This window comes from Canis lupus, chromosome 7, assembly GCF_011100685.1.
Source record: "Canis lupus familiaris isolate Mischka breed German Shepherd chromosome 7, alternate assembly UU_Cfam_GSD_1.0, whole genome shotgun sequence".
Classification (NCBI taxonomy): Eukaryota; Metazoa; Chordata; class Mammalia; order Carnivora; family Canidae; genus Canis; species Canis lupus.
Window position 1 is genome coordinate 5,647,615 of NC_049228.1, and position 22,158 is coordinate 5,669,772.

Here is a 22,158-nt window from a genome sequence, read left to right on the forward strand (position 1 = left end):
GTGTTCTTCTTATATATGTATTATATATAATATATTATTTTTATATTTATATTTATATATAAATATAAATTATATATTATATATATATGTATATGTATTTCCATATTATGTCCTTTATGGAGGACCATCCTTGCTTTTCGCAGTTCCCAGTATGCATGGATTTCAGTTAGCACAGCCTAGCTAAGTAACCCCAGGCCCCCAGTACCTCACTTGCTGTGGTGTATTAACTCTGAGTAATTGCACAGTCTAAACTTTGCTGCGCGCTCCGCAATCCACAGATCACTATGTACATAACAGATGTTTTTTATGATCAGCGCCCAATCACTTCCCTTCCTTCAGAGTCTGTCAGTGGTGGTCACTTGCTGCCCATCTGTTGTCGGGTTCACACACAGAGGAAAGTGTGCACTTGTGTTACCTCTGTGTCCCCTAGTGATAACCTCCTGTGACCGTTTGCAAACATGGATAATCAAAAGAGGGAGTTGACCAACAAAGATGCATTTTCACAAAGATTCGGAAAGTAGTAATGCTGGAAGTGAAACTGGAGCTGAACGTAAACGGAGCTTACATGGAATTACTAGCTGGCTGTGGGAATGTCGACACTTCCACCGCTCCACATTCCATGACTCTACAGATGAAGCCAGAGGAACTCTGGAAGGCAAACTCATTGACATGAGTGATCGTGATGGAAGCATGAAGAAGTTCCAGAGGAAGTGAAAAACCCCTCACACTCTTGGAGGTGTCTTGCAACGTCGAAAGCACAAAGGATGGAATGTGGGAAAGTGACCCAGACTTGGGACAGAGTATGGCAGGTTGCAGAGGCGGAGATGAGGTGGATTGTGTGTCCAACGACGAGAAGACAAGCACTCTCCCAGCTACTCTGGATAAGTTCTTCACAAAGAAATGACACACTCATTCTCAATGTCTAGTATTTTTTATTACAGTGTACTAAACACAAGTTTTACTATTTTTTCCATTTCTCTATTCATTTATACCCGACAGAGAGTTTTTAATGTTTTGACAAAAATTTCTAAAGGTCATGGAACAATCTTCATTTTTTCCATTGATGATTAAGATTGCTTTGCACGGTCATGTGTGTGGTTCTATATTAGTGTGCAAAGCAAGTCAGTCTATATTTAGAGAAGTGTAGGTAAATGCACATACACAACATTTCTTTTGCTTTTCCTCTTGTTTTTTTTTTTCAAAATATTTTACAAAAATAGAATGTATCAATTTGCAGTTTACTTTTTTTCACTGCAGGGCACCTTTTTTTGAAGAACTTTGGATCTCAGTATGTCTAGATCCACCTCATTCCTTGTGATAATTGTATCTCATTTTGCCTATCGTTATGGATGTACCGTAATTTATTTGACAACTTTTCTGTTCGTGGACATTTCGTTTCTTTCTAGTTGTCTTTTTTCTCCACGTGAAAGAACCCTGAAGTGGATGTCTCTGGCAGATTCCATCACTAAGCCTCACTGAATGGATGAAGACAGTGGAGATTAGAAAGGAAAGAACCAGAGCACCTGGCTGGCTCAGTCAGAAGAGTGTGTGACTCTTCATCTCGGGGTTATGAGTTCGAGCTGCATGCTGGGGGTAGAGATTTCTTAAAAATATAATCTTGAAAAAAAAAAAACCAACAGAAAAGAAAGTAAAGTGACTGCCTGAGTTCAGGCAGCTACTAAGCTTAGAGCTGACATTTGAACTTAGGACCATCCAGTTCCAGGTCCTCGCTTTTAACCACAGTGCTTTATAGCTTCTCTTCTCTTTTCTTAGAAGTAGCTTTTACCAACCACAGCAGCAGCAGCAGCAGCAGCACCAACGCATAGAGTTTACTGAGTGGGGCACGATTCTATTTGCAAATGCTTCATTATTCCTGTCACCTAACCAATATCCCTACGAGGTAGATGCTGGTGTCATCTCTGTGTTACACTGAAGGACGCTGACAGGAGTTAGGAGACTCTCAGGGCCACAGCTTGGTCAGTGCAGGAACCGAGACTCCTCCGTCCTCGGGCAGCCTGGCTTCACAGCCTTTGCTCTCCCTCCTCGTGTTACACGGGTCAGATTGGAGAAAGGGCTCTTTTATCATGTGCTATTAGAGGCCTTTTTTTGGATGTGTGGCTTTGTTTTGGCTCGTATTTCCACCTACTGTAATCTTTTAGAGATAGTTACTCAGGACACCTCCAGTTTTTGGTTCCCTGCAGGTTTGATGAGCTTGCTGTCTAGTCTTTGTCTTCAGCCAGTCTGTTGGTAAAATACTAGGCCAAGCCACAGAAGGCATTTCTTGGTTTGTCCCTGGAGCTGTTCCCTGGGTTTAGTGAACAAGCAGGTATTTATTGAGTAGGGCCATACTGCCATGTATCCGGCCTACGGTTTGACATCAAAGGTGAACAAGATCTAAGGGAACATCAAGTGTCAACTATACCTCAAAAAACAAAACAAAACAAAACCAAAAAAAACCAATAAGATACAGTTCCAGCCTCTGAGAGGCACAGGGTCTACCCAGCAGGGGCAGAGAAATGGTCTTATAAATAATGCCAATGAGTGTAGAAGTAGGAGTTTAACAAGAGTCTTGGGAGAGCAGAGAGGGAAAAGGGGCTTGACTGGTGGTCACCAGCGAGGCTTTGCAGAGGAGGCAACGCTGCGTTGGTGCTTAAAGGATGTGGACATAGAGACATGACTTGTTCGAGAACGGGGAAGTTCAGGGGAGGTCAAGTCGAGAGAATGTGTTGGGAGGGGAGGGCGGAGATCTTGTAGGTAGGAGCCAGGAAAGACCAGGCTGGGGGTTTAGGTTTTGTCCTGTTAGCCAGGGAACAGGTTCAAGGAAGACCACGTCCTGCTCACATTTGCCTTTCAGGGCCTGACACGGGATGTATCGGAACAGGCTAAGGCTACCATCTAGAAACCGATTAGAAGGCACGGAAGACAGGAGGGAACCAAGCAAGTGGGAACAAGACTGGAAGAAGGAAGATGGAATGTTTTGGAGATCTTTCCAAAGACAAAATCAGATTGGTTCTGTGGGTGAGAGGGTGAGAGGGTGAGAGGGTGAGGATGACGACTTCGAGGGCTATCTGGGGGCCTGGCCAGACGTGACAGCATTGTCACCGAGGCCGAGGAGCAAGGCCGAGGGAGCGTGGAGTTCGGCCCGGCCCCAGATCCGTGGCTAACCCGTTATCATCGTCACGTACAACAGCCGCACGTACTGCGGCAGCGCTTCGCCGTGTCGCCCTTTCCACCTCTGCGAGGTCCGAGGTGCTCAGGTGCGGGGCCGTCCACGGGCTCTGGCCCCTGGCCCCCCGTGGTCTCTAATTCAGTAACCCTGCTGATAAAGGAATCGAGCTTGGGTCTGCTGGGGCTTCTCCGGGAGCCCAGGCCAGGCCGAGATGGTCCAAGTCAGAATCCGTTCGAAGCTTTGTCCGAGACCGATGTGGAGCTAAGCAGCCCTTAGGGACCTCCTGGTGCAGAGCGTTTCTGTTTCCTCCAATCTGTTTCCTTGACTCGTCTGCGAGCTCCTTAAATCCCCACGTGTTTAGCCTGGTGCCTGGGGCCCGGGGGTGCCGAGGGGTGATGCTGCTGAGAAGCGGGCTCCTGCCGTCATCTCCCCCTCCCCGTGCCCCCCGCGCGATCGCCGCCGCCGGTTCTGGCCTCACCCCTGCAGGCGTCTGCACATCCTGGCACGCGAGTCTGGTGAGGTTGACATCTTGTACTTGCGTCCTCCTCGGTGCTCGTGAGCTGGTTCTTGGTCCGGCGCCCATCGGAGGTGCAGACGGTTCAGTGCAGACGGTTCGCTTGTTCCGTCGGAAGAACGTCCTTCTGGACAGAAAGGATGGGACACATCGGAGACGAGCATTCCCGCGTCGTCCAGCGTTCCTGTAGCCTAGAGCCTCAGCCCCCACGACGGGCCCTCGCGCTCCCTGGTTTTTCTCTGGCTTTGCACGTAGGGTGACGACACCCCGAGTGGTTCTCACGTTGCCACCAGCCCTGCTCACTCTCCACGCCACCCTCCTGGGGTCGGTCCTGTCTTCCGTGGCTCCCTGTGTGGTGGACTTGGTCATCTGTGACTGCTTCTGTCCTCCCGCCTTCCTGTTCCGGGAAAATTGGGGACTCTTGTGATTTACATGCTCAGAGTCTGCTTGGGGGAGACCAGACCTTATATTGCAAAATGCCTCCCCCCCCCCCTCGTGGGATCTCTGCTCATACTGTTCCGTTGTCAACATCTAAATACTGGTTTTCTGCGGGTCTAGGCTAAACAATTGTTTTTGTCCCCTGGTTTTTTCTTCCCCTCCTTTGAACTCTAAAATGACAAGGTTACTTCCTCCCAGTGTGGTATTCTTGTTGTTATTGTTACTGCTAACTACGGTGTTTTGTTTTCCTACGCAGTTTACTAGACTTTGCTTCCTGGTTAGCATTGAGTCCAAAGAGCATTTCCCTTCCTTGCACCTCCGGCTTTGTGACAGGTAAACCCTTTAGAAAGGCACGGCAAGAATTTATCAAGTGCCCTGCTCTTAGCAGGAAAAAAAAACCACAAAAAAACAAAAAACCCACCTTGCCTGTCTCTCTCCATCAGATGTCCTCGTGTCCGTGTCAGCTGATGCGAGCTCTGTGTTGCATCTGGACCACATCTGCTAACTAGGGAAGAGGGGCTCCTATTTTCCGCCATCTAGTTTCTAGTTTCTCCAAGGTTTCCCCAAGAACTACTTCTGACTCCTTTACCTTCTCTCTGCACCCTGCTGTCCTCCTGTCTTGGGCATGTGGAATTGTGGAATTGTTGTCAGGGGTGGGGTGTTGCCCTCTTTTGTAGGACCCTCTCTTCTTCCACTTTCTCTCGCTCTACTCTCTCTACGTCCCATTAGATCTGTTGATGAAGGTGTACATGCCATGAATCTCATTCCACTGAAGTGGAGTGATGATGATGATGACATGGCATTTATCACTTCTAATTAAGAATTTGAATCTGCTTTGTCACCTGTACAGGGTCAAGTTGCTGGAGGCAGCACTGGCCAGAACCAGTGTTGCTGACCTCCCTCCGTCTTTATTTTCCTTCTTTTTTTTTTTTTAAACAAGATTTTATTTATTTGAGAGAGAGAGGGAGGGCTTGGGGGTGGGTGGTGTGGAGGGAGAGGGGCAGAGGGAGAAGGCTGAGCAGGGAGCCCAAAACGGGGCTCAATCCCAGGGCCCCAAGATCATGATCTGAGCTGAAGGCAGATGCTTAACCAACTGAGCCACCCAGGCGCCCCTCTTTTTTTTCTTTTTTAAAGATCTATTTACTAATTTTTATTTCATTTTTAAAAAAGATTTTATTTATTTGACAGCACAAGCAGGGAAAGCAGCAGAGGGAAAGGGAGAAGCAAGCTTTCTGCTGAGTAGGGAGCCCGATGTGGGGCTCCATCTCATGGTCCTGGGATCGTGACCTGAGCTGAAGGCAGATGCTTAACTGACTGAGCCACCCAGGTGCTCCTATTCACTTATTTTAGAGAGAGGGAGAGTTTGCACACGTACGCACGAGAACCAGCAGAGTGGCAGAGGGAGAGAGTCTCAAGGAGACTCTGCCAAGGGCGGAGCCCACTGGGCCTCTCTCGACCCTGAGATCATCATGACCTGAGCCGAAGTTGAGTTGGACGCTCAACCAACTGAACCACCCAGGTGCCCTGATCTTAATTTCTCTTGATAATTTGTCCATCTCAGGATTTTTAAAATCCATACCTAGATATTATGAAGAAAATGGCATGTTTTCATCCTTCCACTCAGATTTTATCTTAAATCCAGCTGGGAGAGTTGAGTGTGTTTCCTTCCTACCACTGTCTACCTTGTGTCCTCGGGGAAGATGCCTTGTATCCTGTTGTACTCCATGGGCAGTGAAGTGGTTCCGATCGTACACATATACATTATATCTCTTCAGCATTGAGTGGATGCGGGGCCAGACAGATGCAGAGATAAATGGGGGCAGGCCTGTGAACGGGGCAGGGAAGGCAGCCAGGGCAACAATCAACTACTATTAGCAGCTCAGGATTTGCTTGTCAAAACCTCATTTGCCGTAAAACAAGAGTCTGGAACGTGGAGCATGAACTGGTGTGCGTCTTGGCCCTGGCAGTGACTCGCCGTGTGTCCTCAGGAAGGGTGCTTCCCTCGGGCCTTGGCTGCCACACCTGTAAATGGGATCAGCAATTGACTCTTCCACAGGGCGGTTAGGAGGCTTATGTATAACGTATGTTCTAAATATAGAGTGCACCTGACACATGGATGGTGTGGTTATACATGAAAATTCCTCTTTCTCTTTCAAAGTCATAGTCACCTGCTAGAAGAAAGAGAAATATCTGTGTCCCTCAGTCGTTCAGTTTCCTCCCTAAGACTCCAGAGGGCTTGCCTCTCCCCGCCGTGTGCAGCATTCATGCCCATAGAAGCCAGAAGTGGTTATCACTGGTGGTTTGGGGCCTCGGCCCGTTCTTTATTAACTTGGTAATATTCTCCAGGAAGACACCAGGCCTTTGCATCAGCTGGGTAGCCCTCATACCTGGAGTTACGCTAGGTCCTCATCCCTCCCCTGGTCCGCGTGGGATCCCCTGTCTCTGTCCACTTCCCTCGCCCGCAGGAGGGCCAGGTTGCTATGGGGCATGTACAGCTGTGCCACTTTCCCAGGCCAGGGGTCAAGTAAGAACTGAGATGTACTGCCTCCTGGAATCGAACCCCCTCGGCTTGATTTTTAAAAAGAAATACATGCAGATGGTAAGATCCAAATATAACAGAAAGATATAAAGCAGAAAGGAGAAGGGGGAAAACAAGAAAAATGCACATTTCTCGCTGGAACCTACTCTTAACTGGTGGTTCAGCTGGTGGCTGACATTTTTGTGGGGGAGGGTAAAGACATCCAGAAAAGTGCAAGCCCATATATGTTCTCCTCTCTGCCTTAAGAAACAAAACCACCCAAATGGTATTCTATGTTTCTGTTCTGTTCAGGACTTAAAAAAATTTTTTTTTTCGGAATTTAAAAAACACACAAAAGAAGAAAACATTACCACCATGTACAGCGAACCATTAATTAACCTTTGATGTGCTTGCTTGCTTGCTTTTATGAATATACCTTAAAAGTTACTTAAGCGATGCCGGTGCAGGTCCACTAAACAAGCTGGGATGGTAACGATAAAGCCAGAGTGTCGTCCTGTCCTTTGCTCGCCCGTGGGTGGGCACTCTCTTCTCACCACCGCGTGGATGTGTGGCCCTGCCTCTCTCCTGCCCGGGCCCGGGCCCTAAATCCTCTGTTGTATGGGCGCCCGGCCACTTCTCTGACTAGCTCCACAGCGGTGGACGTAGGTTGTTACCAGTTTGAGGCCACTAAAATGCTCTAGGAACCTATTTATTAGGATGGTTTCCTAGGTGGGCAGTGACTTCGTGCAAGGTTTGAACATTTACAGTCTTGAGAGATCCGGCCAGACTCCTCAAACAAGATCTATATCCCTACTGAGTGTATGAGAGAGTGCCCTTTCCTCTCAAATGTTGGCATAGACCCAAGAGTTTTATTTTGCTTTGGTTTTGGTCCAACATGAAAACATGTTTGCCATTCGGGTGAAATTGCTGTCGTTGTTTTTATAAGCATTTCTCTCTTAATGAGTTGCATCAAGAATCATTTGGCCGTCTGTGTTCCTTTCTCTTTGAACTGCCTGTTCTTATTCTTTGGCCATTTTTATATTGGGTTGTTAATCTTTTACAATTGATTTCCCAGTTAGCCTTTTATCCATTATGTGTTGCAAATATATATTTTTTTAAATTGTCATTTATGGTGTGACTTTTAAGCTCCTTGCCTTTTTGTTGAACCTTGGTCTTTTATGGCTGCCCCAGGAAGGTCCTGGAGAGAGAGGGTGGGAACCACAAGAAGGTCCAGCTCATCTTCTGGGCAGTGTGGTGTGGTTGTTGCAAAGCTTTTAGTCTTGGATTCCTCATTGTTCAGTGTGGCTTTGTTCTGGGTGGAGATGTTTCCCTATCACAATAACGAAAGCCAGTAGCAAATAGAGAGTACTACTTTTACCTCCCAGCCAAATATCTGGGAATGTATGCACCAGCCAGGGACCCTGATGCAGCACTTCTGTGTATCTTCTACTTCAGTAACCTTCTTAAGACTTGCGAACCCTGTTGAGATTTCTGCTTAGATCACTTCTAGGGGAAGACCAACAGTAGCTCCTCGCTGAGCTTTGCAGAAACTCTAGAAGGGGACATACTCCTTACCCCAGCCCCACCCCCCCATAGATGTAGAGGAAAACCACTTCAACCAAGACCCATCTGTCATCTCTTATGTTTCTGAGCTCGGCTAGAGGTAGAGACGTGACCACGTCTCCAGGCTGTAAGCAGCTCTCCCTAATTTGAGGGGGGCTGAGGGAGAGTCTCCCTCACCGCCACTGCTGGTTTCTGGCAGCACCCTGTTTAGTTTCTTTATGCACAAATCACAAGATCGAATTAAAACCGCTTTCTCACCGTGTACCTCCTGCATGCACACGGAAGTCCCATGGGGCACAGGCCTTACTTGCTCAGTTCTCTGTTAGATCCCAGCACTCTCCAGAACAGTGTGTGGCGTGTACTGGGTACTCCGGATGTTTGCTGAGTGATGGCATTTCGGGAGGGTGAGCTCACGTGCTGGACCGTGCGTGCTGTGTGTCTCCAACCTGTTTCCCTCCCTGGCTCCGGACCCAGAGATGGAGGCTTTGAAGGGCCCAGACAGAGATCACATGATGTAAGGACAGCGTGTCCTGGGCCTGTGTCCCCGTGACCTCCTCACACCTCCCTTTCTCGCTAGCACAGGGCTGTGGGGTCCAGTTCCCCAGCCAGGCTGGAAGGAGAGGTGTGACCATGGCTGAGCCGACACAGAGGACGGCTGGCTGGGGAGTGGGAGGGCTGGGTCAGAGCGGAGTGGAGCTGGAGAGGACGCAGGATGATGGAACCCCTTGTGCTGTGGTTCCCAGTGTCTGCTCACCACCGCCCCCCCCCCCCCCCCCCCGCCCCCCTGACTGCAGCCTGCACCTGCTGCAGCGGGCTGCCTTCCTGCTCCAGACTCCAAGGTGGCAGCCCCCTGCTGTGGACCTGGGGAGGCTGAGCTGCCTGAGAGCCTGAGCCTCTCTGCTCCCTGGCCGGCCTGGGGGTGTGGATGACAACCTCCCATTTACATTTGGAGAGCTAAGCTGCTTTCTTGGCCTCTTTAAAAGTACAAATGCTAATTGTAAATCACCTAGAAAATAAAGATCTGAAGAAGAAAAAATAAGGCCCTGTAATCCTGCTTTTCAGATGGAATTACAATTAGCATTTTACTGAGTATGAATACTCTTCCTCTTACACCCCCCCCCCCCCCGTATAAATAAAAATATAGAACTGCACTAGCCATAATAAGCCTTTGAAACTGGGTTTTTTCACCTACTATCATATACTTTCTGATGAGTAAGTGTAGGGAAACTAAGATTGGGATTTGTGCTGCAAAGAAAGAGCCAGGGTGAGTGCCCCCACTCACGGTGATGGAGGACCTAACAGACTCGGGACTCCGTTCTGCATTAAATGTTCACTTCAGACATCACATTCGTGATTATAGATTATATAGCTAAGTGCACTTTTAAAAAAAGCAATCTCATTTGCTGGTTGCTGGGCCGCTGGCTTCTGGTTGGCATAATGGACTCGGGATTGGGATGTACATACATTCAGGTTCCATCCAGGGTAGTAGCTTAGGGTAAAATTTTAAAAGCAGGATTTCGGGATCAAAGCGTTTGTACTTTCAGGCATGTCTATGTTTTCCGCCCCCATTTTTGGCATTGATGTCATGGATGGTTCTGGAGGATTCTGTGCCTTTGCCTTCCCCCATGGGGCGGTGGAAAAGGAGCGTCAGGAGCAGTGGGGCCCCACATCAAATCCCAGCCCTGCCACGGGCCACTGCGGGAAGGCTTGGAGCTAATTGCTTAGTTTCTCTGAGCCCAAGTCTTCTCGTTTATATAAAGTTGGATGAGGGCAGCCCCGGTGGCTCAGTGGTTTAGCGCCACCTTCAGCCCAGGGCCTGATCCTGGAGACCCGGGATGGAGTCCCACATCGGGCTCCCTGCATGGAGCCTGCTTCTCCCTCTGCCTGTGTCTCTGCCTCTCTCTCTCTCTGTGTCTCTCATGAATGAATAAATAAAATCTTAAAAAAAAAAAAAAGTTAGGTACTTCCTCTGGGGTGGATGAGGGGTCCCCATTCAGAGTAGTTAGCACCCACTTAGCACAGAGCACGCAGGAGGGCAGGGTCCCCCTTCCCCTGCTCCCGGGGGTCCTGCACTGTGTGTGGGGGGGACTCACAGCAGCAGCCCTCCTGCCCACATCCTTCTCTTTAGCCCGCAGAGCACCCAGCACCCAGCACCACCCCATCCTGTAGTGGGGGGTGGGGAGGGGGTGGGTGGCTGGTGCATGACACACGGGGCCTTGGGGCTGACCTGCTATGACCGAGGACGTCTGGTTTAACGACACACCACACACACACCACACACGGGCAGCACAGCCAGTGCCTGACTCAGGTTTTTGCATCACTCTTGGCTCCCTGTCAGGCCTGGGAAGGAAAGGGGTGGCTTCCTTCTCTCCTTACAGTGCACCCCGCCCCCAGCTGTCCGGTTGAGGCAGTGGAGGGAGGCCAGGGGTGCTCAGGATGCCCAGACCGCCTCCCCGCCGGTATTCTGGGGCCCCTCGGGACTACTAATACCCCCTTGACCGAGGGGGGCGTGAGCGGGAGCCCAGCTGCCCACCCCGTGGCACTGCGACAGCGTGGCCGGGAAGTGAGAGCAGAGTGCTAACACACGCGTGTGCTGCTCACAGTAGGTTACAGGGGGAGTCTAGTAGCTCATTTAATATAGCTGAGGACTCTTACTAGTCTGCTTTAACCGATAGGAAACTGAGGCATGGAGGGGTTAAAGACGTCCACAAGTTCACACACCTGGCAGCTGTTAGAGCTTGTGAAGGGCGTGATCCCTTGGGGCCTGGGACTGGCTCCTTCCCGTCAGTCCTCATGTCCCCATTGCTGGCGAGCCGGGCTCCAGGCCCTGGGCTTTGTTTCTTCCCATCTCTCTGGCTCAGCTCAGTTTAGGATGCTGACTGCTCCTGAGTCCTTCCCTGTGGCCTCATGATAGAAGACTTGGTTGGGAGGATGGGAGGTAATGGGGCCACAGGCAACCAGAATTGGGGGCCCCGGTCCTCTTGCCTTCGGGCTCCAGCAAACTGAGACAGGGAACAGCATTTGGGGAGAGCTCCTGTGTCTCCCTCATCGCCGCTGTCATCCTAGAGTTTCCCAGGCCCTTGCCACAGTTGGTAGGGTGGCCTGGCCTATTGCATTGCAATCTAGCACATGCAACGATTAACCTTTTCTACAGTGCAAGAGAATTTCAGACGCGAACTATAGGGGGTGGAGACAAGTCACAGTATCTGCTCCGTGCTTTGCGTGGGCTTAAAATATTTCATAAACCCTTCCAGGCTCTTAATGTCTAAGGGCCTGTGGCTTCTTAGTGAGAAGACCCTCCCCGTCTCCCTCTCTCCAGTCTGGGTCCCTGAGATCTATAGACCTGGGCCCTTGTCTTTGTCCATGCCAGAGAGGTGAGCCTTTCCTACCTCTCCTAGGTGACTCTATTGGCTTCTGGTTGAACCTGCTGGTGGCTCCTGGCAGGACCCCAGGAATCCTGTTTCATTCCCTCTTTCCTCTGGCTTGGAGCTCAGCCCCCCCCCCCCCCCTCCCGTTCTTTACTTAGCTCTGTACTCCAGATTAGCACATTCTTGCTGTCCTCCCTCCAGGCTCTCTGCACCCCACAGCTGTCCACAAAGCCTCTTTGGCTCTTTAGGCTCTTCCCCCATGACATCAGCCAGCCTGCCTGCCTGACTCAGTTGAAGGTCTTAACTTTTGTTGCTGGAGTTGGTCTTCATATCCATTCAGAGATTTCTCATAACACGTACCTGGATGCCAGTCTCCAGTCTTCATGGGAAATTCTTATGTTCCTTTTAGAATTAAAAAATGCTACCCTTTCCAGTTTACTTATTTCACTAAATTAATTCTGTTTTGCAAATGAGGAAATCCTTTTGTCAGAAGGGAAGGTTGGCTTACCTGACCCAAGCTAGGAAGTGCAGAGCTGGGGTATGAGTTGTACACCGTTCCCAAGGCCAAGTGTATTGTACTGGGTCCATCTGGCTCACCTACCAGGTGAAGAATTGCGTGTAGGCCCGGAGGTGGGATGGGAACCCATGCCTCCTGCCCACAAATTCTCCTTTGCCACACGGTCTAACCTGTCCAAGGCAGAAAGAGCAGCATTTGGAGTGGGAGCTCTGAGTTCAGGAGGGACCAAGGGGCACTTGGGTTTGGGCTTTGACGTGTCATCACTCAGCACAGCTCTGGTTGGGCAGGGCATGGAGCTGGTTCCCAGACTGTGGTCACTGGGCTGCCCGTAAACCCAGCCTGGAGTCTTGCTGGTGACTTGGACCGGCTTCCTCAGTGGGCCCCAGCCTCAACTCGAGGTGATGGAGAGGGTGCCTCTGCTGTGGCAGTTGTGCTGCTGGTTTCCAGTGATAACTGCCCCTCTGAGGACAAAGCCTTCTTAAGGGGTGTTCTTTCATTAGATGCTTAGAATGGCTCTGTAAGGAAGGGGGCCCCCCTCACGGATAGATGCAAAACAGGCTTAGAAAGGTAATGACGCCTTCAAGGTCATTGGAGATACTGACCAATTCGAGACCCCGCCCCTGGACGGATGGTAAATCCCGGACCTCAGGTTGCCTCTGAGTAAATCCGCCAACTGTGCTTCTTCTGTGGCCTCCTAGTGATCAGGGTACCTGCAGGGGGCGAGAGAGATCTTTCTTACTCGGCTGCTCTGAGGACTCTTGCCTCTGAACCCTTTGAACCTGCCAGTTGTATAGCACATTGGCTCACTGGGTTATAAATATTTCCTGTGTCGGCCTCCCGTAGTAAGTACCCTGACCCCCGCCAGCCTGAGTTCTTTCAGACTGGGACTGCTCTGTTCCTCTTGGCGCCCTGCACAACGCGGGACCCAGTAAATGCCCGTGGAGTGGAAGTGCGCTCCACAAATGAAGTTGCAAATGAAGTTGGCCGGTGCCTTCTCCTGCGTTGCTTAGAGCGGGGGAGAGGAAAATAAACTTTTTTTCCTGGGCCATGGTAAGGTGGGTGGCCGAGCTCGAACCTGTGCGGTGTCCCCAGATGGCCACGAGGTGGCAGTGTGACCCCGTGGGCAGCTTGCCCCACTTGTTTAGATTGTGCTGCGAGGTCAGCCTGCAGGTGTCTGTCCGGACCTGACCCGTCTGGGCCTCCACCCCTCCTGGGGAAGCTTTGTGGTGACATGGAAAGGCCTGGGCTTTGGGGTCCAGCCCTGGCCCTGCCTTTCTCTAGGGACTTAGCCCTGGACACACTGTTTCCCTGAGCTTCGATTTCCTCATCCCGTAACATGGCAGTTGCACAGTCAGAAAAGGCCTAGTATGTCGTGGCCTGCAGCGTGACGAGGTCTGTCCTCAGGGCTGGGAGTTCCCGTATTTGCCTGTCGCTGCCCTCGGTCACCTGGCTCCGTCCTGGCCGTCCCAGCTTTCTGACCAAGCTTCCTGCACTTTCCAGCGGGTCTCTGAGCCTCAGCTGCTGCATCCCCCACCTGCCCCATCCCTGCTCCCCCCTAGCAGGGCCCCATCCCCCTGCCTTCCCTCTGCCTCACCGTGTCCCTCTCGGCCTCGGCCCTCTGATGGGGACTGCGTAGGGCTCATCTTGGTGGCCCACAGAGATGGGAAGTCTGTCAGGGGCGGCGTCTTGGTTATTTTGGCATCAGTGCTGTGCATTTAGCCAACAGTCCGTGACGAAAGTGACAGCTCTGCTTGTTGGGCATCTGCCAGGGGCTCTGCTGGGTGCTTTGCAGAATTGCTTCATTTAATCCTTGCGACAGATCTACCCCCCATTTTATAGGGGGATAGACCATGATGCCTTTGGCTCTGAGCAATAAAATTCTACTAAAAGCAGTTTGTAAAAAAATAATAATAATAAAAATAAAAATAAAAGCAGTCTGTAGAGCAAGGAAAGATTATTATCGTACCAAGCACAAGTCCTGAGGGCTGCTCAGTGTCAGCCAGGCCCCAGGTGACTGCCACGCCTCCTCCCCGCCTTCCTCGGTGTGCTGATGCGTCCTCCCGCCAGGTGCTGCGCCAGGTGCCGCGTGCGGGAAAGGTGGTGCTTCCTTTAGGAGGCCGCTAGCAGACTCGTGACCAAGTTCTTCTTGGCCACCGTTGGGTCTTAGGCTTGTTCCCAAGCTCGTCACTGGTAAAGAAATTCATGCGACTGGCTGGGATTAGTCAAGATTCAGCCCCTGAGGCTGGCGAGGGATCCAGGTGAGGGATCCAGGTTCCATTAGGGCCCCTGGCCACCTGGCCCGTGGGACAAGGTGCAGGACTGAGGCTCATGAGTCAAGGAACCTGCCGAGGTTTCACACCTGGTGAGAAGCGGCGTCCCGGCCACATCGGCCGACTCCCGAGGCCATGGGGGGTTGAATGAAGTAAAGCGCAAGACTGAGAAAGCGCGTTGCTCTGGATTTGGTGTGCTGGACCTTGAGGGGTCTTGGAAGTTCCAAGAAGTAGGGCTTGAGCGAGTTCCTACTGGTTCTGGAGTCTCTCCTTCCTCTCGGCTCCTTTCCGTGATTGTGTGCCTTCTCCTCAGACTGTGCTCCTCAGGCCTCCTTCAGCCCCTGTGCCCCAGGGCCCAGTTCTGCCGCCCTCCAGGGTAGCCTGCAGGCCCGGCTAGACCGAGTGGCCCCGGGGCTGATTTCAGCCTGGGCCGAGGCCCCGTGGGGTCGTGGGGTCGTCTTGAAGGTTCCCTTTAGAGCAGATAAGGGAGCTGCAAAACTCTAAGTCAGGATTTAGGAGGAGAGGCCAGAGAAAATGCCGGGGGGTGGGGTGGGGGGGCTAGTAGGGGACCAGCAGGAGCAGGTCTGCCGGTGGGGAGAGCCCGGGCGCCCCGGAACAGACTCCCGCCGGGTCGTGCCGGGTGGCCGCCAGCTGCCCGCCTGCGGGGACGGCGCAGTCACGCAGGAGGCCTCTGGGCTTGCAGATGCTTCAGGACTGCCCCAAGGCCCGCCGGGAGGTGGAGCTGCACTGGCGGGCCTCCCAGTGCCCCCACATCGTGCGCATCGTGGATGTCTACGAGAACCTGTACGCGGGGAGGAAGTGCCTGCTCATTGTCATGGAGTGGTAAGCCAGGCCGGACGGCTCCCGAGGGCCAGGGGGCACGGAGAGGGCTGCTGGGCCGGGCCCGCCCCTCTCACCGTGGCTCTGTTTCAGTCTGGATGGTGGAGAACTCTTCAGCCGGATCCAGGACCGAGGAGACCAAGCGTTCACGGAAAGAGGTAGGAAGGGTCTGCTGGGACAGGCCTGGGCGGGCAGGGCCGTCGGGGGGGCGGGGGGGACACCGGGGCCACTCCTCGGGTGGGTGGGGGGTGGGAGGGGGCTAACTGGGTCCTCAACCCTCCTGCCACATCTTGCGACTCTGCTTCCTATCGCCCACCCCCCTGCCACAGAGGCGTCAGAAATCATGAAGAGCATCGGCGAGGCCATCCAGTACCTGCACTCGATCAACATCGCTCACCGGGATGTCAAGGTGCCCGCTGTCCGCTGCCGTGTGGGAGCCACGGCCCGGGGGGCCACGGTGACCCTTGGGAGGTGGCCGGGCTTGCCCTGCGCCCTGCTGCGCCTCCTGCGGCAGAGCAGGGCAGGGGCCGTTCTCTGCCCCCCGGGGCCGCCCTCTCTGGGCCAAGCCCCAGCCCAGTAGCGAAGCCTTCTGTGGCTACGCCCAGCCCTGTGGTCCTCCTTAGTCAGCGCCACACAGTCACACCTTTGGTTTCTGTGTCCCCGTGGTGTTTGTTGGCGGTTCTCTGGGCTCGTCTCTTGTCTCCAAGTACCCTGTAAGCTCCCAAAGGCAGGCACCTGGCCACGCGCAACGGATGCTCCTGATGGCGTGCCGATCGAGGGCGACAGATGGTTGTTGAAAGGGTGAGGGGAGGCAGGAATCGCTACCCTCCTCACAGGCTCAGCAGCGTTGCTGTCTGTCCGTCTGTCTCCCTCTCTGTAGCCTGAGAATCTCCTGTACACCTCCAAAAGGCCCAATGCCATCCTGAAACTCACAGATTTTGGCTTTGCCAAGGAAACCACCAGCCACAACTCTCTGACCACTCCCTGTTACACGCCGTACTATGTAGGTAAGTCCAGAGGGGGCCCGGGGAGCTGGTCTTTCCCCAGAGCTGTTGTCAGGTGCTCTCTATAGCTCTCAGGGGCCACTGGTCCTGGGGGGGTCGTGTCCTTTGAACCTTCCCGGAGCTGGTTCTGCTGTGACCTGCCCAGAAGTAGGGCTTGAGCGAGTTAATCTGGAATTGAGACGTTATGGGAGATGGATCCGTCTGGGAGTATAGGCAGGATTTGGTGCACGCAGGTGCGCTTCCCCCAGAAGAGCAGCCATTGCCATCAGATGCCCAGCAGAGCCCGGGACACAGATTGGGTTCCGCAGCTCCAGCCAAGTGAACTCACGTTTATCCAGAATAAACTCATGTTTGTCAAATTAAGTGGGCAGCATGGGTCGGGAAGGCTCTTCAGTCCAGGAATCGTCTCATCTTAAGATTCTAGCCCCGGGGTTCCTCTTGGAGGAGGCTCTTCTGCTCTCCCCCACGCAGCCTCAGCATGGGGTTATGACTGTTCCCCCTCCCACCCCCGGCCACAGTATCATCACGATGGGCTGAAGGGTTGGGATAGGGAGCATGATCCGCAGAGAAGCTGGGGTATATCAGTGTTCCAGGGGCCGGATCCACCCACACTGACCTTTGGTTTGCAGCTCCAGAAGTGCTGGGCCCCGAGAAGTATGACAAGTCCTGTGACATGTGGTCCTTGGGTGTCATCATGTACATCCTGTGAGTGTGCCAGGGAGGGTGTGCGGAGGAGGCTGGGCTGGGCTGGGCTGGGAGTAGGAGGCCTGTACCTCTCTGGGACAAGAGGAAGGAGCAGAGGTCCACATCCCCTTCTGGATGGGGGATTCCCTGGGAATCCCCTGCATGTCCCCTTGTCTCCATGCTTATTGGATTCTGATAGCTAAGCGGCAGGTATAAACTAGCTCACAGGCAGGAAAATGTGTGGTTTAGATGCTGGGTGTGTTGGATTTCTGGGGCCTGTTCTTGATTTCGTATATTGTGCCTGAAATCCATGAGTGCATTTCTCTGTGACCTTTCTAAGAAGCCTGTTCCTCACTCTGTTCCTGGTGCAAGTCCCCCGAATAACACCCGCACTGTCCCCCTCTCTTCCTGCTTCTTGATTCAGGCTGTGTGGGTATCCCCCCTTCTACTCCAACCATGGTCTCGCCATCTCTCCGGGCATGAAGACTCGCATCCGAATGGGCCAGTATGAATTTCCCAACCCAGAGTGGTCGGAGGTATCAGAGGAAGGTAAGGACCCCCTCCCCCACCCTGTGCACGTGCACATGCGTGCGCACACGTGGTACCTGCAGGATCCGGCCCCCAGGAGTGGTGTGGCAGTGGGTCCATCCCTGTGCTCACACCTGCTGGGCATGTCCTGTCTGCGTGAGGGACCCACCCTGGGCCACGGGTGTGGGGCTGCATGTAACCTATCAAGAGGTGTAACCATAATGCCCCTCGGGACCGGCTCTGTGGGCAGTCTGCCTCCAGGCAACCCCCCACCCCCACCCCCCTGTGCCCCTAAGTCTGGTTTCTCCCTGAAAACTTTGGGAAGAAGCAGAAGAGAGAGGGTGGCCCCTGAGCTGTCTCTGTCCCCTGCCCCACCCCACAGTGAAGATGCTCATCCGGAACCTGCTGAAAACAGAGCCCACTCAGAGGATGACCATCACGGAATTCATGAACCACCCCTGGATCATGGTAAGCCTGGTGGGCCGGAGGGACCCGGGTCAGTGGAAACCGACCCTCAGGGAGAGGGCGAGGGCGAGGGCGAGGGCTCAGCCACCACTCTGCTCCCCGCCAGGCTTTCCCTTGAACTCCTTTTCTCCCCCACAGCAATCAACAAAGGTCCCTCAAACCCCACTGCACACCAGCCGGGTCCTGAAGGAGGACAAGGAGCGGTGGGAGGATGTCAAGGTGAGGGGACCGCTGGCTGCGAGGGGCCCGGGGTGGGGGTGGGTGCCCGGGGGTGAGGGGCGGTGCTGGCCGGTGGGGTGGGGGGGTGTGAGTCTGCATTCGCTCACCCCAGGGATTTCTGTTACAGCGAGAGCAGTGACTCTGAGCCCCTTCCCTGGCCAGGCTGGGCCTGCGGTGGTTCCCTATAAGGAACCCGAAAGGCTATCTGGTACCGTCTCCTCGTTTTGCAGATGAGGAGCCCGAGGTCCAGAGAGGGAGAGTGACCTGCTCAAGGTCACACAGCTAGCGATGGGCTGGGGTGGACCAGAGCCCAGGTCCCCTGACTCCTAGTCCAGTGCTCTTTCTGCTTCCAGTGGGGTCGCTGGGGGCTCTGGGAACACACCCTACGGTTGTGAGCAGGCTCTGGTGACCCCGGCGGGGGTTGAGGCTACTGTCAGCCTCGGACCCACTGACCAGCCTGTCCTTTCTCTGCTCCCACCCCCTGTCGCCCTCACCCTGCCCTTCCCTGTGTCTCTTATCTCCCCTGTCGCCCTGTGGGGTCACCCTGCCCCCTCCCCAGGAGGAGATGACCAGTGCCTTGGCCACAATGCGTGTCGACTACGAGCAGATCAAGATAAAAAAGATCGAAGATGCGTCCAACCCTCTCCTTCTGAAGAGGCGGAAGAAAGCTCGGGCCCTGGAGGCCGCGGCCCTCGCTCACTGAGCTGCTGAGCCCGTCCCGCTCCACTGGCGGACAAGCAATAACTCTCGACCTGAATATATTTTTTAAACGAAGAGACCCAGGACTGCCCGCTTCACCTCCCTCCTCGGCGGCGTGGAGCCCAGAGCCCGTCCGAGGCCGCATCCCGCCTGTGGTTCCCACCACCTCGGAGAGGGAGAGGCTGGGAGGCTGCGGGCGGTGCGGAGAGAAAAGAGCAAGACGCTCTGGAACCTGTGCTCATTTTGCAATTTTATCAGTAATTTGACTTGGAATTTTTATGAAACTTCTTTTATTGTTCTTTCCCCCACTCGGCCTCCTCTTGCCCAGACCCCTTCCTCTCTGGATGTGTAAGGGCTCGGGGTTGGTTCAGGGGTGTTTGTGGCAACTGTCCGAGGGAGCGTCCCTGCGTCCACCTGGCCTCTCCTGCCCCATCCCGGCCGGGGGCCCCTGCGACTGAGGCATTCTGGGAGCTCGGGGCCCTGCGGGGCCGGGGCCAGGATGCCACCCGCCTCTGCGGGAGCCCTCAGACCTCACCGATGTGCCAGACAGACAGAGGCGAGTGTGATTGTGTGTGTGTGTGTGTGTGCGCACGTGCCCGGATCTGTGTCTGGGACTGTGCATGTTCATGGGGCCAGGGGCAGGCAGGGCTGCAGAGGGAGGGCCCCTGCTGTGGCTCAAGAACCTCACCCCTCCTTGGGCCTGCCGTGCCTGCGTCAGGTCTGCCAAAGTGCCTGAGAAGCCTGCCCCGACTCAGCCCGGCCCCGCAGCCTGCCCGGTGGTTCTGGGAGGCAGAGAGGAGCCACCTGGGCTCCGGCCCAGCGGTCGGGAAGGCTGGACCACCCTCACCCCCACCCGTGGGCGCCCGTGCAGTGCTGGTCCTAGTCTTCTGAGGCGCTTCCCTACCCAGTAGCCTCTCTCCCCCTTCCTGCCATGATTAACCCGTTCTTGATGATTTTTCCTATATTTTGAGCCACTTCTCAATGGGCCTCCTCTCTGCTCCCATGGGGGGAGCCTGGGCTGTTTAGAAGTGACTTGGAGCTTTTGCATTTTGCCGCCTCTCCTGGGCCCCTGGGGGTACCGGCCGGCTCCCCCTCGAGGGCAGAGGCGGCACCCCTTGGGTGGCCCCGTGGGTGGGTGGGGGAGTCTTCACACCAAAGATGTCCCGACTCTGCCCCTGCCTCCGTTAGCCACTTCACCTCGACCCCCAAGCAACTCAGCCTTGTGTGTCCAGGCCAGTGGGGGAGGGGGGGGCGGGAAGGGCCCTCCCCCCGGTACTAGTGAGCAGCGTGGGGGGAGGTCTCCGGGCCAGGGGTGGGCACTGATTCTCCAGCTCTCGTCTCCCTCGGGGCCGAGTTGCTGGAGGAGCACCCCAGATCTTCTCCGGATGTGGGCAAGGGCTCTGAGGGCCCCCAGTGCCTCCCGGTCCCTGACGGCGTGGCCAGCACTCAGATTGTTGTAAACTGTTGTTTTGTATGAGCGAAACTGTCTTTACTAAACGGATTTAATAGTTGAAAGGTTTTCTTGCTCTTCCTTCGTGGGACGCAGCCTGTCCACCCCCCACTTCTCCTCTTTGCACCCCCGTGGAGAGTGCTGGTATATGCTGGGAGGGCTCCCTGGGTGTGGGTGCGGGAGCACCTGGCCTGGCCGCAGGCTGGCCAGGCTGTGTCTGCTGTAGGGGCACGAATGCTGCTCTTTCTTCTCTGGAGCAGGGTCGGGGGGCAGCATGGGGTGGAGAGCCCTTGCTCTCTCGTCAAATACCGAATCGGGAGCCCGCTGGCTTCTCAGCACATGATCCTTTGACCTGTTTAGCCACAGCCAGGTGCTGGACGCCTCAGCCCGCGGTGGGGTGTGTTTCTGGGTTCAAATCCTGGGAGAGACCAAGGGAGCAGGGTGGTGTCATTCCCGAAAGTTCCAGGAGGGGGCAATAGGGGTTAAGCTTACACTGAAAGAGTCTACACTGACCTGAAAGAGCCCTGCCATGGTCACCTGACCTGTTCCCCCCACTGCACAGATGGGAAGAGCAAGGCCCAGAGGTGGGACGTTTGGGATCACACAGTGGACCAGTTTGCGGTGGGGTCTAAGGTGGAAATCGGTCTGCTGGCCCCACTGCTCTTCCCTGCAGTCAGATGGAACAGCGATGCACTAGTTCACATTTTCTCACGTGGTCCCCGGGGCTGACTGGGGAGAAGGGCAAGGCAGGGTGGTTCCCCCGGCTGCATGAGTCAGGGAGCTGACTGAGGGCACGTGAATGTGCTGCAGGTCACATAGCAGCCTGGTTTGGACTAGAACTCAGGATCCAGAGGCCTGGGGTGTTCTCCATCCTCACACCTGGCCTTCTGCCCACAGGAGAGGCCTGCTCGTGCCCCTCAGTCGTTGGCAGGATCACGGCTCCACGGCTCGGGCTTGTGGGCACAGGCAGGGCGGCCCCTGGTGGCCCCCGACCCCCCTTTATGGCTCCTGGGTGGATTGGCAGGCTCGGGGCCCAGCGTGAGACCACTCACCCGTGTAGAAACCACGGCTCGGATAAGCCCACGGGCGGTTTTGCTCCCCGGGAAGTCCAGTTGTGTTGGCTGCACCGAGACAGGTGTCAGAAGTGCCGAGAACATGGAGGAAGAGGGAACGAGGGCTGGGAGGAGGGGAGCCAGGGTGAGCGTGCCCGGGGGCGGCGCCCGTGCTCTGCCGTCTTTGGAGGCCACATCCATTTTCCATTTCTGGCCTAAAACAGCGCAAATGTAGTGGAGTTCCACAGGTCAGAGGTCTGATGGGGTCTCACTGGGCTAGAACCAAAGTCTCCGCAGAGCTGCGGTCCTTTCTGGAGGCTCTAGAAGATTCCATTGCCTTGCCTTTTCCAGCTTCAAAAGGCTCCTGCATTCCTTAGCTCATGACCTTTTACCTCCCTCCTTTTTTTTTTTCTTTTTTAAGATTTTATTTACTTACTTGAGAGAGAGAGAGAGTATAAGTGGGAGGGAGGGGCAGAGGGAGAAGCAGACTCCCTGCTGAGCAGACCCCAGAACCCCGGAATCCTGACCTGAGCTGAAGGCAGATGCTTAACCGACTGGGCCACCCAGGCGCCCCTCTTCGTCCATCCTTGAAGCCAGCAGCGTCGCACCCTCTGACGCTTCTGTGGTCCCATCTCTGACCTAGCCAGGAGCGCGGTCTCCACGGTTAAGGACTTGTGGGATTAGACTGAGCCTCCTCAGATGATCCAGGATAATCTCCCCCATCACCAGGCTCTTAACCTTAATCCCCCTGCAGTTCCTTTTGCCGTGTAAGGAACCATGTGCCTATGTCCGGGGATCAGGACGTGGGCATCTGCGGGGTGCTCGCTCTGCGCAGAGGCCTGGCTCAGCCTTCTCAGCCT

General features: G+C 54.4%; 1 protein-coding gene across 2 annotated transcripts in view; it reads left to right on the top strand.

Annotated features, from left to right (window-relative positions):
* MAPKAPK2 (MAPK activated protein kinase 2) overlaps positions 1-20,311 on the top strand; it is a 45,210-nt gene extending 24,899 nt beyond the window's left edge. Inside the window, exons 2-10 of one of the 2 annotated variants that reach the window (XM_038541991.1) lie at positions 15,061-15,200; positions 15,291-15,355; positions 15,527-15,606; positions 16,078-16,204; positions 16,831-16,906; positions 17,310-17,434; positions 17,796-17,881; positions 18,017-18,097; positions 18,657-20,311. In XM_038541991.1, the coding sequence (XP_038397919.1) occupies positions 15,061-15,200; positions 15,291-15,355; positions 15,527-15,606; positions 16,078-16,204; positions 16,831-16,906; positions 17,310-17,434; positions 17,796-17,881; positions 18,017-18,097; positions 18,657-18,800 (924 nt within the window). In that variant the 3' untranslated portion in view covers positions 18,801-20,311. The remainder of the gene's footprint in view (positions 1-15,060; positions 15,201-15,290; positions 15,356-15,526; positions 15,607-16,077; positions 16,205-16,830; positions 16,907-17,309; positions 17,435-17,795; positions 17,882-18,016; positions 18,098-18,656) is intronic. The other variant, XM_038541992.1, reaches the window with a different exon arrangement.
* The last annotated feature ends 1,847 nt before the right edge of the window (positions 20,312-22,158 follow it).